Here is a 15,495-nt window from a genome sequence, read left to right as displayed (position 1 = left end):
TTGGGAGCAAGACTTCCAGCAGGACCCTCTAATAAAGCTGGGCTGGCTTCCTCATGTTCTGTATGTATTTCTGTTCCTTTTGCATTCATGCCTTTGTTCATAGCATTTCTTTTTCCATTTGAGCATTATAAGCCCCTATGCAGTTGTCAAGTGCTCTACTTATTTTGGCAGTAAATTATATGCTATTTTGAATTGCAACATTTTCTTTCTTATATTTAAATATTGTCTCCCTGTCTAGAATGCAAATTGCTTGGAAACAAAGATGAACCAATGTTTGCTTATAAATGAGTTATTTGAAACTTAGAATGTGTTTTTAATAGATAAAATTAATATTTTATAAGTGGTGGTCGTGCTTTCAACCTAGTTCCCAAAGGATCACTTAACCCCTGTCATAGCTGAAATATCCTATATAATAAAGACGTAATATGCAAATTGTCACTACACTGTGAAGCATAATGACCGACCGTGTAACGACTGGATCAAGGATCAGCAAGAGGGTGGGGTATTGAGCTACAAGTGGGCGGTGGAGAGCTACAGGAGGGGGCAGGGCAGCAAGCTATTAGGTAGAGGGAGGGGGGAGGAATGAAGGGAGCTACAGGTGGGCGGGGCAGTTGGCAGAGAGCTACTGGAGGACAGCAGTGAGCTACTGGGGAGCTACTGGCACATGGATTCATGCACAGGGCTACTAGTAATATTAATAATAGCAGATCAGAGTTTCATGGAAGTATGAAATACATGAGGAAGGAGAAATTCATTCTTTCTTCCTTGGGACATACAGAAATGACTTTAACAGAATGTTGAAATAAGCAAAAAAATAATATGCCTTCTTCATCCTCCCATCATCCATTTTGAACCCTTTGTTAATGTCATAGAGTCCCCTTCTCTGCTCCCTTAGGTGCTCAGGGCCACTATACTGCCCTCATAACTCACTGTGACATTTCAGAGAGCTAGTAGCTTCAAACATTCTTTCCTCTGGTTTTCATTGAAAACTCTTATCTCCTAATGTTAGTGATCTATGTTAAAAAGTAGGCCAATAATACTCTGATTTATTGAATTCCCTTTAATGTACAGGCCACATCTTCTTTCTCTGTTAAGCTTTTTTTTTTCATTTTTTTTTTTTTTCATTTTGAAGAGGCCGACTTAATAATTACTGGTATTTTTTCATATCCATATGTGTTGGACCTACACTAAGTGCTATAGAATAATTTTCTAATTGAATCCTCATAACAACCTTAAAGATGAAGGCATTATTATTGCCATTTTAAAGATGAGGAAACTGAGGCTCAAAGAGATTAAGAAATTTCTCAAATTCACATAGCTAATAAATAGGAGCATGATTTGTCTGATTTCACAGCTTACAAACTTTGCCATTACATTATGCTTCCTGCCAAGATAATTTTAAATTCAAGTTAGCAAATATTTATTGGTATTTACATGTCCTAAGTTCTATACTAGCAACTCTACTATTGGGATTTGGGGAAGAATAAGAAAAGAAATAAATTATTCTGGCAGTGTGGCGAGAGGATTCTGAACAGCAAGCTGCTACCAAATGACAAACGCTTGGACATCTCTGTGGTCAGCAGCCTAATTGTCCATTAATCTTTTCCTATATTTCAAAAGCCACAGTTTACTTAACGCTCTAAGCATTTTCAGGATATATTAACAGTTCAGCTTTGTATAAACAGAAAAGAAATAGTTGATTGTACATAAGGGCTATTTTTAAGTCGAGAGTGACCTGTGTTATGTTATATCCTTCCTTCATTTAACCACCTCCCCCAAAAAACATGTATACACAGCTTTTAGTACAATGAAAACACTTTAATTGATAAACACCTTTTATAGATTAAAAGACTATCTTCAAGAATGTTTTGAATGTTAATTGGTTTCTATTTATGTTTATTTGTAATTCATTAACAGTGCATATTTATTTAAGTTTGGCCTTGTCCTTCAGGAATAATGAATTCTGCTATGATACCCATCTAAAGGGACTTGCAGCAAGTTGAAACAAGACTCTTAACAGACTGTCTTTGCCTTTTAATAGGCACAGTCATTGGCAGCATCACTTTCTACCAGACAGTTGTTGCGAATTTCTCGTCGGCTGTCACAGTACCCTAACGAAAATCTTCACAGTGCTGTCACTAAAGCCTGCCTTTCCAGGTAACCATATTCTCCCGTCTTACTGAATTATAGTTTCTGCATCTTTGCTAAAATAGTAACATAGGTTTAATTGATAGTCTGGAAAAGTTTTGCTCTGAATATGTAGCTGTTTCAGCCTTGTGTTCAACTTTCAGAACATATCTTATTTAAGCATAACGATAATTTTAAGAGGTACTTTATAGATAAGAAAACTTAAGTCACATGAGGGAAGGCAGGGCCACATAATGATAAATAAATAAAAGTATGTTTGAGGATTGAACACAAGGTTCATGTGTTTTCTGAGTTAGTGTTCTTAATTATACTTCACTAGTGACCCAGTGCACAAAATTTGTGCACTTTAAAAGGGGATTAATTAGAGGAAATAATTTAATATTGCTATTTGCCCTTTCTCTATAATAGAAGTGTCAGAAATGAAAGAAAATTAGTAAAATGTATATGAAAACCTTCCTCCTGTCAGAGTCTGGGGCTCACCACGGGACCCAGAATCAAGTCCCCACCAACCCACATGCACCTCAAAATCGCTTGAGACCCAGACCCGGCCAGTCCCCCCCACATTTGGCTAGGTCCAGACCTGGCCAGTCTCACCCTTGTCAAGCTCTGGGCAGGGGGTGTAGTCCCCCGTCAAGCCTCACCAGGTGGGGGGGCACAACTTCAGATCCCCCGCCAAGCCCCACTGAGCAGGGGCATGTCCTGAGGTCCCCTGTCAAACCCAGCCAGGCAGGGGGTTGTAGCCTCAGATCTCCTGGCTCAGTGCTGGGGCAGGGAACCTGGCCTGAGGTTCCCTGTCAAGCTCCATGGGGGTGGGAGAGGGCGTAGCCTCAAGTCTCTGCTGATTGCTCATTAAGGTTCCTTTTTGGAACTTGGACTCAGCTATGGGTGCAACCATCTTTGTGACAGAGTGATAGTCAATTAGCATATTCCCTTTTTATTATATAGGATGCCTTCCAAATTTGCATTGGAACTTTCCATGCTTTATAGCACTTCCTATTGCCCAAATTTAACAAAACGAACATCTTTTCAGTCTCCACTAATATTTTTCATATCCATTTGGAAGTGATTATAAATCATTGGCTCATAGAGTTTTCTTACAGAATCACACTTGGCGTGAAACAATTTTAAAAGAATAATAAGAAAGAATAAGAACAATATTCAGTAGGCCCAAATGTTTCTTTTAGACTCATTTCATATGATCTGGTGGTAATGACTGTTGTTCATTCATTCCTTGATATATAAAAGGACTTACTGGTAGTCATACTTTGTTAATAGAAATAGTCAGTGCTAAGCAATGTAAACCTTTTTTGGAGCCTAAGAGGAAATAATACTTTGGATATATTAGAATGAAGTAATCACCTTTTGTGGATCTTGATATACATCCTGGTAGTTAAATCAATTTTCAATCTCTTTTATTAAAAAAGCAAATAAAAATAAAATCAAGTAATGTGAATTGATCAAGTATGCACATATAAATTTTAGGTAACCACAAAAAGAATGGAAATGGATCCAGTAGAGGTGGAAATAAGCAAATAGAGAAAACTTGACTTTGTAGCCTTTCAAAAGTCAATAGGTGATGCATACACAAGATAGTTATTTGACTTATTTGCAAAGAGTCATGGAATGGTAACAAAATAGAGCTTTATTGTGGTCAGTTAATAACACTGGAAAAATGAGCTGTTTAATTCAGTGAAATATTTATGAGTATGGAAAGTAAGCATTTTTTAGTGTTTTGAGTTTTTAAGTATGAAATATTTTAAAGATACAGAAAAGGTGCTAAACTTCATTATTGATCAAGTAAATGAAATTAAGATGATAACTATCATTTGATACATTTTTTACCTGTAAAAATTATTTTTTTTCATGAGTAGAAGGAAGTAAACTTTTTTATTGTTTATTTTTTTTATTGATTAAGGTATTACATATATGTCCTTATCCCCCCATTGCCCCCCACTTCTGCCCTCACCCCCCCTAGTTTCTGTGTCCATTGGTTATGCTCATATGCATGCATACAAGTCCTTTGGTTGATCTCTCCTCCTTACCCCCACCCTCTCCTGCCTTCTTTCTGAGGTTTGACGGTTTGATTGATGATTGTCTCTGGATCTGTTTTTGTTAATCAGTTTATGTTCATTATATTCCACAAATGAGTGAGATCATGTGATATTTATCTTTCTCCAACTGATTTATTTCACTTAGCATAATGCTCTCGAGGTCCATCCATGCTGTTGCAAATGGTAGGAGTTCCTTCCTTTTTACAGTAGGGTAGTATTCCATTGTGTAGATGTACCACAGTTTTTAATCCACTCAAGCTATATTACAAAACCACTATTCTCAAAATTGCCTGGTACTGGCACAAGAACAGACATACAGACCAATGGAATAGAATAGAGAACCCAGAAATCAACCCAAAACACTATGCTCAATTAATATTTGACAAAGGAGGCATGAACATACAATGAAGTCAAGACAGTCTCTTTAATAAATGGTGTTGGAAAAATTGGACAGATACATGCAAAAAAATATGAAACTAGACCACCAACTTACACCATACACAAAAATAAAATAAAAATGGATAAAGGACTTAAACATAAGAAAGGAAACCATAAAAATCTTAGAGGAATCCACAGGCAGCGAAATCTCAGACATATGCCGAAACAGGTTTGGCTCAATGGATAGAGCGTCTGCTTGGGGACTGAAAGGTCCCGGGTTCGATTCCTGTCAAGGGCATGTACCTTGGTTGCGGGCATATCCCCAGTATGGGGTGTGCAAGAGGCAGCTGATCGATGACTCTCTCTCATCGATGTTTCTAACTCTCTATCTCTTTCCCTTTCTCTCTGTACAAAATCAATAAAATATATTTAAAAAAAAGAAAAAGGAAAGAAAAGAAATCTCAGACATATGTCATAGCAATATCTTCACTGATATAGCTCCTCAGGCAATGAGAACTAAAGAGAACATAAACAATGGGACTACATCAAAATACAAAGCTTTTGCACAGCAAAAGAAACCATCAACAAAACAACAAGAAAGCCCTCTGCCTGGGAGAACATATTTGCCATTGTTATCTCCAATAGGGGTTTGATTTCCAACCTTTACAGGGAACTCATACAACTTAACAAAAGGAAGATAAACAACCCAATAAAAAAAATGGGCAATGGACCTAAATAGATACTTTTTGAAAGAAGACATACAGAAGGCCTAGAGCTATATGAAAACATGCTCAAAGTCACTTATCATCTGAGTGATGCAAATCAAAATGACAATGAGGTACTATCTCACACCTGTCAGAATGGCTATCATCAACAAATCAACAAATGGCAAGTGCTGGCGGGGATGCGGAGAAAAAGGAACCCTTGTGCACTGCTGGTGGGAATGCAGACTGGTGCAGCCACTGTGGAGTATATAATAGCATGGAGTTTCCTCAAAAAATTAAAAATAGAGCTCCATTAGACCCTGCAATCCCATTTCTAGGAATATACCCCAAGAAGCTGAAAACATCAATCAGAAAGGATATATGCACCCCTATGTTCATAGCAGCACAATTCACAATAGCTAAGATTTGGAAACAGCCTAAGTGCCCATTAGCAGGAAGTAAACTTTTGGAGTTGATCATACAGTATATCTTTATGCCAAAATGTATTAATACCATACCATCTGACAATTTTATTTTTTGACATTATCATAGAGATATACTTATGTGTATCTATAAGGAGGCATGTAGAAGAGAGAGAAACATTTATCAGTTGGCTCCTGAACACATCCCAATCAGGGATCGAACCTGCAACCTTGGTATGAACCCTGACTAGGAATCTAACCCGCAACCTTTTGGTATATGGGACAACACTCCAACCAACTAAGCTACCCAGCCAGGGCACCTAAGTTATCTTAAATATCCTGGTACTGTTTAATATTTAAAGTCACAGTTGTAAATTAATTAATTAATGTGTAAGTAATGTGTAAAAAGGCTGCCTGACATTCATGGAGCCCCTCAGTCTTTTTCTCTCACTCTTACTACTAATACTTCTTCCCTCAGGGCTAGTAATTTGGAAGTATCCCCTATCCTTGTTCTAGCTTCTCATGCTATCATCCTGAGAAATCCTCTTTTATTCCTTAATCTAAAGGTCTTATTTCATACCTGCGACAAAGACACAGTTATTTGAGTTAGCTTAGGGCAACTATTTCAGTTTCTGAGTTTCAATCAAGACCTACCAAAACTAGACAATTCCCAATTCTTTTGCTGGGAGTAAATAATAATAATAGTAATGTTTATTTTTAAAAGACACTCTAATCCCCAATGACTGATAAATGCAGAGTGTTGTTTGGACAAAATACATATAGGATAGATAAGCAGGTACATTTTTTAAATGGAAGGAATAACTAAGTTAGATAATATTAAATTTATTCAATGATTTGTTTTAGAAAGTAAAAGAAACCTCATTAATTCACCTCCACTAATTTGAATTTGTGATTGCCAACTTGGAGCAGGTTAAAGTACATTATTGCATTATTTTTTAAATATATATTTTATTGATTTTGTACAGAGAGGAAGGGAGAGAGATAGAGAGTTAGAAACATTGATGAGAGAGAGTCATCGATCAGCTGCCTCCTGCACACCTCCTACCGGGGATGTGCCCGCAACCAAGGTACATGCCCTTGACCGGAATCGAACCCGGGACCCTTCAGTCCCCAAGCCGACGCTCTATCCATTGAGCCAAACCGGTTCCGGCTGCATTATTTTTTATCTATTTAAGAAAATTTGATAACCCATCTCAGTGATAACCAAGATTTCTGAAGTATATACTAAATCCATTTTCAAAAGCAAATTATCTGTTTTGTCCTGCAAAATGTTGTATATAAATGAAAACTACTAATAATTGCAAATGAGTTTTACTTATTAAAAGGAGATTCAGTAAACATATACTTCATTGTCATGTGTACATGTAATTATTTACTATTTGTATTTCACAGATCCAGATTGAACTTCCTTAATTAGTTGTAATTAGTGTGTGTGTGTGTGTGTGTGTGTGTGTGTGTGTGTGTGTATGTACACATGTCAAATGATGTTTAGTGATCACAGAAAGCTTTGACTTTATCATTAATCTCCCCTCCTCACCCACTTCACCACAGGTTTTTACCAAGTCTTGCAAGGTCAGCATTAGAAAAAAATCTGGCAGATGCTTCAATAGAAATAATTACTGATGATAATCTAGAACCGGAACTGGAGAATTACAAATGTAAGTATTTGGTTTCTTTCCCTTCTAAGTGAAATAACTGTTGAATATTTTCTATTATCAACTTTAAATTAAAAAAAATGGCTTTGTTTTTCACTTATTTTGCTTTATTTAGTGTTGAAGAAATGAATCTTTAATTTTTTTATTTATTTTTTTAATATTTAGGTTTAAACCCACTTAAAAGTTAATTCTCAGAATACGTCCTTTATATCCATATCAGATACAGGTCCTCCCCCCATGCCCACTCCCACTCCTCCAGGAGTCACAGTTGTGGTGAACATGTTAAAGGCTCTCAGAATTTCTGGTGTAAATTAACTTATGTGATTTTGTTTAACCTTTTTTCCAACTGTATTTCACCATAGCATCAGAAACTCTGTTTTCCTTTCATAGCATTTACATTTTGAGGACCAGATGTGTCCTATGGGAAGCTCTTCTAGGTTGAGATAGACTAAAATAATATTCTGAACACTATTCCATACATTCCTAATCTCCCGGGTCCACATATTATCTTTTGTGGTACTTTTCTCCTGAACAGCCATATGTATCATTTTGAAGTGGGGGGGAGGATTTAGCTCTTCCTATGAAAGTTTCTCATTCTTCAGTTAGAGCACAATGAAAGGTTCTATGATTTTCGAGGTACTAATATGACCTGTTTTATTAAAACATCCAATGTGTGACCATTCTTTTTTTTTTTTTTTAATATATATTTTTTATTTTTTACAGAGAGGAAGAGAGAGGGATAGAGAGTTAGAAACATCGATGAGAGAGAGTCATCGATCAGCTGCCTCTTGCACACCCCCTACTGGGGATGTGCCCACAACTAAGGTACATGCCCTTGACCAGAATCAAACCTGGGACCTTTCAGTCCTCAGGCCAACGCTCTATCCACTGAGCCAAACCGGTTTCGGCCAATGTGTGACCATTCTTCAAAGAGAACTACTGTGGTTTTCTTTGAAGTAGGTGTTTTTAATTGTTGGGGATACACTGACTGTGATACTAAAAAAACAAGATTCCTTTTTCAAAAGTAAAATGATAAACTGCATACTGATGGATTTGAGTGTAGATACATAGAGCCAGTTCAGAGACAGAATAACTTTCATATTTTTTAGACTCTAATGTTATTTGATTGAATTTATATATATATATAAATATATATAATGAAAAACGGTATCATTCAGACAATTGATTGTTTAGTTTTGGTAACAGGGCAGTATTAGCAGTCCCCATCTAAGTTTTGTATAGAGGATAAGGGACCTAAATGAGACTTTTGATTGCTCTGATTCCATTCATCTTTAATGTCCATCCTTTTGGAAAATTCATTTAATTCACTTTTCTTTTAAAAAAATATAATTTTATTGATTTCAGTAAGGAAGGAAGAGGGAGAAAGAGAAAACATCAATGATGAGAAAAAATCATTGATCACTGCCTCCTGCATGCCCCCTACTGGGGAGTCAGCCTGCAACCCTGGCATGTGCCCTGACTGGGAATTGAACTTTGACCTCCTGGTGCATAGGTCAATGGTCAACCACTGAGCCATGCCAGCTGGGCTAATTCACTTTGTTTAGGGATCATGCTCACAAAGCAACATTCCAATGTGGATTTAGCTTTTTTTATGCAGGTCTTCCTCTAGATAATATGCTGATAGGACAACCCAGATGTCATATAGTTCATATGAAAGTTTTCATTGCAGTATAATACTTTGCAATACTGGTTTTATATATAAAAAATTACTTATAGTTTAGAATTTATGTCTTTAATAATCTCCTGAGAGTTAGATTTGCCCTCTTTGTGAGGACAAAATCCTAGTCTGAGGATTTGACAGATTTATCATAATAATGCCATCCCCTTAGATCGTTAGCCAGATTTCTCCCAGGGAACTATAGTATCACCATTTCCTATCTTAAAATTTTAACAATAAATGTGGGTTCATTGAATTAAATTGTACTAATGCCCTAAATGTACTAAGCAAATATATCCATAAACTAAACCAAGATAATATCAGATATTGTTTGAATCTGAAATTATGTGTGTCATCTCAACGTACAAATATGTAGTAAATTCACTGCCACAGTACCAGTCTTTCATTTTACAGTTTTAAATTTGATCTATTTCAGAGACCTGATGGTAGTAAAAAATAAATAAATAAATCCCAGTGACAGCTTACAGTTCTTTCCTCTATGGATCTTGTAACTAAAAGGAAAATGATGAAGTCTGTGCTGTGGCAAGTGTGTAACACTCAGCAGTGGTTAAGCAGGGTGACAGTTTAATTATTTTCAGCTTAAAATTGTTCACGGTGCTCCATAGACGCAAATGTTGCTTTTTCACCTCGTCTTTTAAAATGCTTTAGTACACAAATAGAAACTGTCATATTAAAAGTAGGGAGGGAAAAGATGCGTCAGTTATTGTAGGCATTATAATTGTCTACCTGCTTGCTAGGGTATTTCCATAGGATGGAATATTATTTGGAATCAAAGGATTGAACATACCCCACATGGCAGAAAGAATATTAGTTCTCTTTTTAGCTGTATCCACTCTAGTGGGGATATTTTAAGTAAATTACTTAAGAATGTTTTTCTTAGCTTCTTTATAATTCTTGTCTTATTATTAGGAAAATAAAATGAAATTATATGAGAAAACAATAAGCTGAAGCTCCTAGTTTGGGATCTGGCACAGAGATGGTTCTCAATGAATGATAGCTTCTATTATTGTGATCATCAGAATTACTACAGCTACTGCCATTGGTGTTATTATTATGTTTTAATCTTTTTAAAAATGTATTTTTATTTATTTCAGAGAGGAGGGGAGAGAGAGCTAGAAACATCAGTGATGAGAGAGAATCATTGGTTGGCTGCCTTCTACACACCCCACACTGGGGATGCAGCCTACAAACCCAGGCATATGCCCTGAACAGAATCTAACCATGACCTCATGGTTCATAGGTCAGTGTTCAACTACTAAGCAACACCAGCTGGGCAGTTTATTATTATTGACCTTAGCAAATATTAGACAGTGAACATATATGTCTGGTTACTGTAGGGAATATACATGAAAGATGTTCCCTGACTTCAAGAAACTTACTATTTAGTTTTCTGGCTTCAATGAGCTAGATTTCTATTCTAGACCAACTATAAAAGGCATTGCAATAATAAATATCACAAAATAATTATGTAGCACCTGCGGTGCTTATTTGAAAATACATATCTCCTGGATCATCTCTGAAAATGTAATTTGGGAGGCCTGGCATGGATTGGTTCATTTGTATTTTTGACTACTATCTAAGGGATTCTCATGTGGGGTTTTGAATGAGTGGGTTCTGAAAAAATTATATTCAAGTACTTCAGAGCTTTTGAATGTGCATTTGGTTTATATATGTGTGATAGTCCTTGACTGAACAAGCTTATTAAGGTGACTGAGTTCTGGGTTTTGTTTTCTCCTCTCAATTTTATCTATATGCTGTTTGTTATATGCATTGTTTTAATTATATTTTACTAGAGGCCTGGTGCACGAAAATTTGTGTACTCAGGGGCGTCCCTCAGCCAGAGGGAGTAGGCCAGGACCCCTCAGGGGATGTCCACCTGCCAGCTTAGGCCTGCTCTCTGGGGGAATGGGCCTAAGCTAGTAGTCAGACATCCCTCTGGCAGCCTGGGAGCCCTCGGGGAGGAGCGGGGGAGGGGAAGGGTCCAACAGATGGCTTAGGCCCACTCCCCAAGAGTGGTCCTATGCCATTAGTCAGACATCCTTAGAGCTCCCTAGGAAGTGGGAGAGGCTCCGCCACTGCTGCTACTCCCTCAGCCCTCACCCTGGCTTGTGGCTGAGCAGAGCTCCCCCTGTGGGAGCGCACTGACCACCAGGGGGTAGTTCCTGTGTTGAGTGTCTGCCCCCTGGTGATCAGTGCACATCATAGTGACTGGTTGTTCCTGGTCAGTCCCCGGTTAGGGTCAATTTGTATATTACCCTTTTATTATATAGGATTACATTTTGATTCATTGATAGCTTTTTGTAGAGCTTTAAGCTTTTTATGTAAAGCTAAGAACTCTCTAGTGAGTAAAACACCTTCAAGGTTTTTATTACCACCTTAAAGCTTATTTCTTTTATATGTTAAATTAAAATTCCTTGACAAATCCACAGGATATTAATGACGCTGTATTGCATTTTGTATGGGCTGAATTTGACTTCTGTGAGAGCAATTTGCAGGTAATTCTCTGTCCTGTGTGAAATTTTTAGGTGAAATAACATCTGGCTCTCTGAGAATTGGCGCTATTAGTACACCAATCCATAATGCCCACGAGAAAATGAAAGTGCCTGATGTTCTGTTCTACGACAACATTCAGGTAAAATCCTTGCTTTGCATTCTGGATGAATCACCACTTACATTGTAGTACTTCATTCTGATTCAAGTGAAACTGTTTAATTATTTTTATAATTTGCTAAATTCAATTCAGATGATGCAAAGGGAAGTGTTGAAAAACACCTTCCATTAATGCCTTATAATATTGGAAGAGCTGCTGCTATGAGTAGAGTATAATAAATTCAGGTAAATAAAATAAATATATTATTAAATTAAAAACAAAGTAGAACTAATAGCCTCTAATTTTGCTTTCCTATTGTTTAAATAACTTTAGTTTAAAGAAAGATATGTACTATGCATTCTTTTTTTTTTTTTCTTACCCTCAGCTGAGGATGTGTTTTATTAATTTTTAGGGAGAAAGAGAAAGAGAGAAAGAAACATTGATGTGAGAGTGAAATATTGATCAGTTACCTCCGGTATGGTCGCTAATCAGGGTTCAAACCCACAACCTAGATATGTGCCATGACCAGAACAGAACCTGCTACCATTCTGGTGTGCACAACTCTGTAACCAACTGAGCCACCGGGCTGAAGCTGTCCAATGCATTCTTTCCTTCATATTACTCTCCTTTTTTGGAAAAATTTTAGTATTTTTCCGGAATAATTATAGTCCTTCTGTTAAGACACAGAAATAAGTGTGTACACAGAATGCTTTATTGTAGATGTTTACTTTAATAAGATTTTTTTCCAGAGAAAATCACTCATAATATAAAAAGTTTTTCCCCCAGATTTTCTGTCAATTAGTTATTTATTTTATAATAAAACACATACTAAAATTTTTCTGTAATATTTGGTCACTAATCTGCATGTAAATAATAGCTTTCATTTACAAATTATGTTAGAAAAACTACCTACTGTTTTTACTATATTAAGGACTTAGGGATTGAAGTAAAATTTCTTTTATCTGCCACTTTCCAATTCTATTTGTTGTTCAATGAGTGTCATAATTTATATCCCTATGTTATATTAACAACATAGAAGTTATCTAGGCAAATTCTTCTTTCTCAATAAAAATATTAATGAAATATTTTGAAATCTGTTAAAATTTTAGTTAGCATCTATAGCATAGCAAAAGACATAACCCAGTTTGCTTTTTATTCATTCTGTAGCTAGTTAACTAATGCAGATTTTACTTTCTTCCAGAGCGTTAATGTTCTCATATAAGCAGTAGACAAATTAACAGAAAATAAAGTTACTTATAAGACACAGAGGAAGAAAAAAAATCTTTCCTGTCAATAAAGACAAAAACATAATTGTAAGGAAAATATACTATTTCGAAGTATTGATATCACACTCTGTCCAAGTAGTAGCAAAGAATAAAGAAAAAAGAATTAGGAAACTTTGATATAAGTGAAAATTTGAAAAAGTCCATGGTAGCAAACGTTTAGAAGACTTGCCAGCATACAAGAATGTAGGAGACTCAGTAGCAGGGAAGGCCATGGGTCTTTGAACATAGTGTCTGTTGCCATGGTGCTAGTGACATAGACATTGAGGTCAGCAGGGCTGCTGTGAACTTTACACGGTGGTTCCAAGGGACTTTCTGCAGCCTGGCTCCAAACATGCCTTCTTTTCATAAAGCACTACGAATGAGTTATTAATGAAAATGTTTAGCTGTACCAATTCCAAAGACAGTCTCTTGATTGAATTTGCTTTTGTTGCATTTATTACTGTTTCCTTTTATGCCACACTTCATCTTTGAAGCAGTAATCTTCAGTGCTTTTGAATATTTAGGTGCTTCTATATCCTCTTGTTCTATGCCCTGTGGTCCTCTTACCACGTTATGTTGAAACTGATTTTTTAAATGTGTTTTTCTACATTTCTAGGAAACAGCATAGTGCCTGGCATAGAGTGATTGCTGAATAAATATCTGTTGAGCTAATTAACGAAAGGATGAATAAGATTTTAAGTGTTCATAATCAGGAATATTATTTCATTAAATCTATGATTAAGAAATATTACACTTGCAGCATTAAGGAGGAGAAATTACAGGAGAGTTTAACAGCCTTTTAATAAGTGTAATGAGCTTTAGATCTGAAAAAGTTAAAAAATATCTCTCATATGTCAAGCCTTGTCATAAGGCAGGGGTCCTCAAACTTTTTAAAGTGGGGGCCAGATCAGGGTCCCTCAGAGAGCTGGAGGGCCGGACTATATAAACTACTAATTCCTACTGTAACACCTCGGCTGCCCTCACTGCCCAAAAAACCTGGCGGGCAGGATCAGACTCCTCTGCGGGCTGCATGTGGCCCGCGGGCCGTAGTTTGAAGACCCCTGTCATAAGGTATTAGAATACTGAGATGAAAATACACGTGTGTGTACACACACATACACACACACAGTTGTGTGCACACACATGTACACAGTTCCAGAGCTGGGTCTGTCAAGGGGGAGAAAGACATCTGAGTACACATAGCTACTTCACAGTATGATGGAAGTGCACACAGGTTACTATGGTAGCATTGATGAGAGGCTGGTCCCAGATTGGAATGATCATGAAAAATGAGTTTACCAGGCAAAGTTGAGAGAGTCTCTTAGGCAGAGAGACTAGCATTTGTAGAGACTTGGCTATGTGAGAGAGCAGCCAATTTAGGGAGCTACATATAATTAATTATCATTGGCACAGAGCTGAGGTTGCAAATGGAAGAGTGACAAGAGATGAGGCTGATGAGTTAGGAAAGAGTCACATCTTCTGGACCTTGCTAATTAAGGAATTTGACTGCTGTTCAGAGGAAGTGAGGAAGCCACTGATAGTTTTTGAGCACATTTCCAATTTTGCTAGCTTTGCATTCACTCTTTAAAGTTGTCTATAAGTTGAAACCAAGGCAGAGAGAGACTAGGAGGCTGTTGTAAATGGTTCAGGTCAAAGTCATGAAGGATCTACTAGTAAACAAAGGCAGTGACAGTGGGGACAGAGTAGAAAGGATACATTGCAGGACTATTTAGGAGGTAGAGTCAGTAGAACTTTGTGTGAGATGAAAGACAAAGATTCTCCCCCAGAAGCACATGGTCTGGTGCAAAAGTTAAAAAATAAAGAAAAAGCTATTTTAAATTGTGAACACAGTGTAGGAGAAGAAGAGTGATAGGAGATGAAGATTGAGACTAAATAAGTTAAGGAATGAGCTTTGATTCTAAGGTATTAGGAGTCTTTTAGGGAATTTTGAAGAGAGAAGTGACATGATTTTGAACAACGAAGTAACATTCAGTGCAGTAATTCCTTAGAGATATTGTGAGTTTGGTTCCAGACCAACACAATAAAGTATATACCAATAAAGCAAGTCGTAGTCCTTTTGCTGATGGAGAGTCTTACCTTCAATTTGTAAAAAAAAAAAAAGAAAAGAAAAAAGGTATGCCTGTACTGTAGAGAGCATGTTGGCTCACAGAGAGACTTAAGTTAGAGTAGCTAAATTGGCTTATAAAAATCTAGGCCAAAGATCATAAAAACCTGAGTGAAAACTGTGGGGATAAAAAGGAAAGGATAAATACACTCGACTTTTTGATCCTCAGTAGCTTAGACTTGGTGTTTAATTGACTCTTGATATGGCAGGAGCCAGGTAGTAGAAAATGATAATATTAATTAGGATAAAAGATACAAGATAAACAATGACTTTGAGAGGAAAGTAATGAGCTGAGTTTTGGATATAATGAGTTTGAGGAGACTGGGAAATAACGTAGTAGTTCGATAGTTACTCAGAAGTACAGTGCTGGAGTTGAGGGAAAAAGTCTTGCTGTTGAAGATCAGTGTAGAGTTGGTAGTTGAAGCCATGGAATGGAT

General features: G+C 36.8%; 1 protein-coding gene and 1 long non-coding RNA gene across 2 annotated transcripts in view; both read left to right on the top strand.

The window, feature by feature from the left end:
• Positions 1-15,495, top strand: part of VWA8 (von Willebrand factor A domain containing 8) — a 333,534-nt gene that overhangs the window by 130,498 nt on the left and 187,541 nt on the right. Inside the window, exons 17-19 of the mRNA XM_084876526.1 lie at positions 2,042-2,157; positions 7,276-7,382; positions 11,604-11,710. Of these exons, the coding sequence (XP_084732652.1) occupies positions 2,042-2,157; positions 7,276-7,382; positions 11,604-11,710 (330 nt within the window). The remainder of the gene's footprint in view (positions 1-2,041; positions 2,158-7,275; positions 7,383-11,603; positions 11,711-15,495) is intronic.
• LOC311618886 lies at positions 12,115-15,018 on the top strand. Its single transcript, XR_014794405.1, has 2 exons — positions 12,115-13,804; positions 14,005-15,018. It is a non-coding gene; the product is annotated as an uncharacterized lncRNA (long non-coding RNA).

This window comes from Pipistrellus hanaki, assembly GCF_964339955.1.
Source record: "Pipistrellus hanaki genome assembly, chromosome: 3".
In the NCBI taxonomy this organism is placed as follows: Eukaryota; Metazoa; Chordata; class Mammalia; order Chiroptera; family Vespertilionidae; genus Pipistrellus; species Pipistrellus hanaki.
The sequence above is the reverse complement of the archived record's forward strand: the minus strand, read 5'-3'. Positions and strand labels throughout refer to the sequence as shown.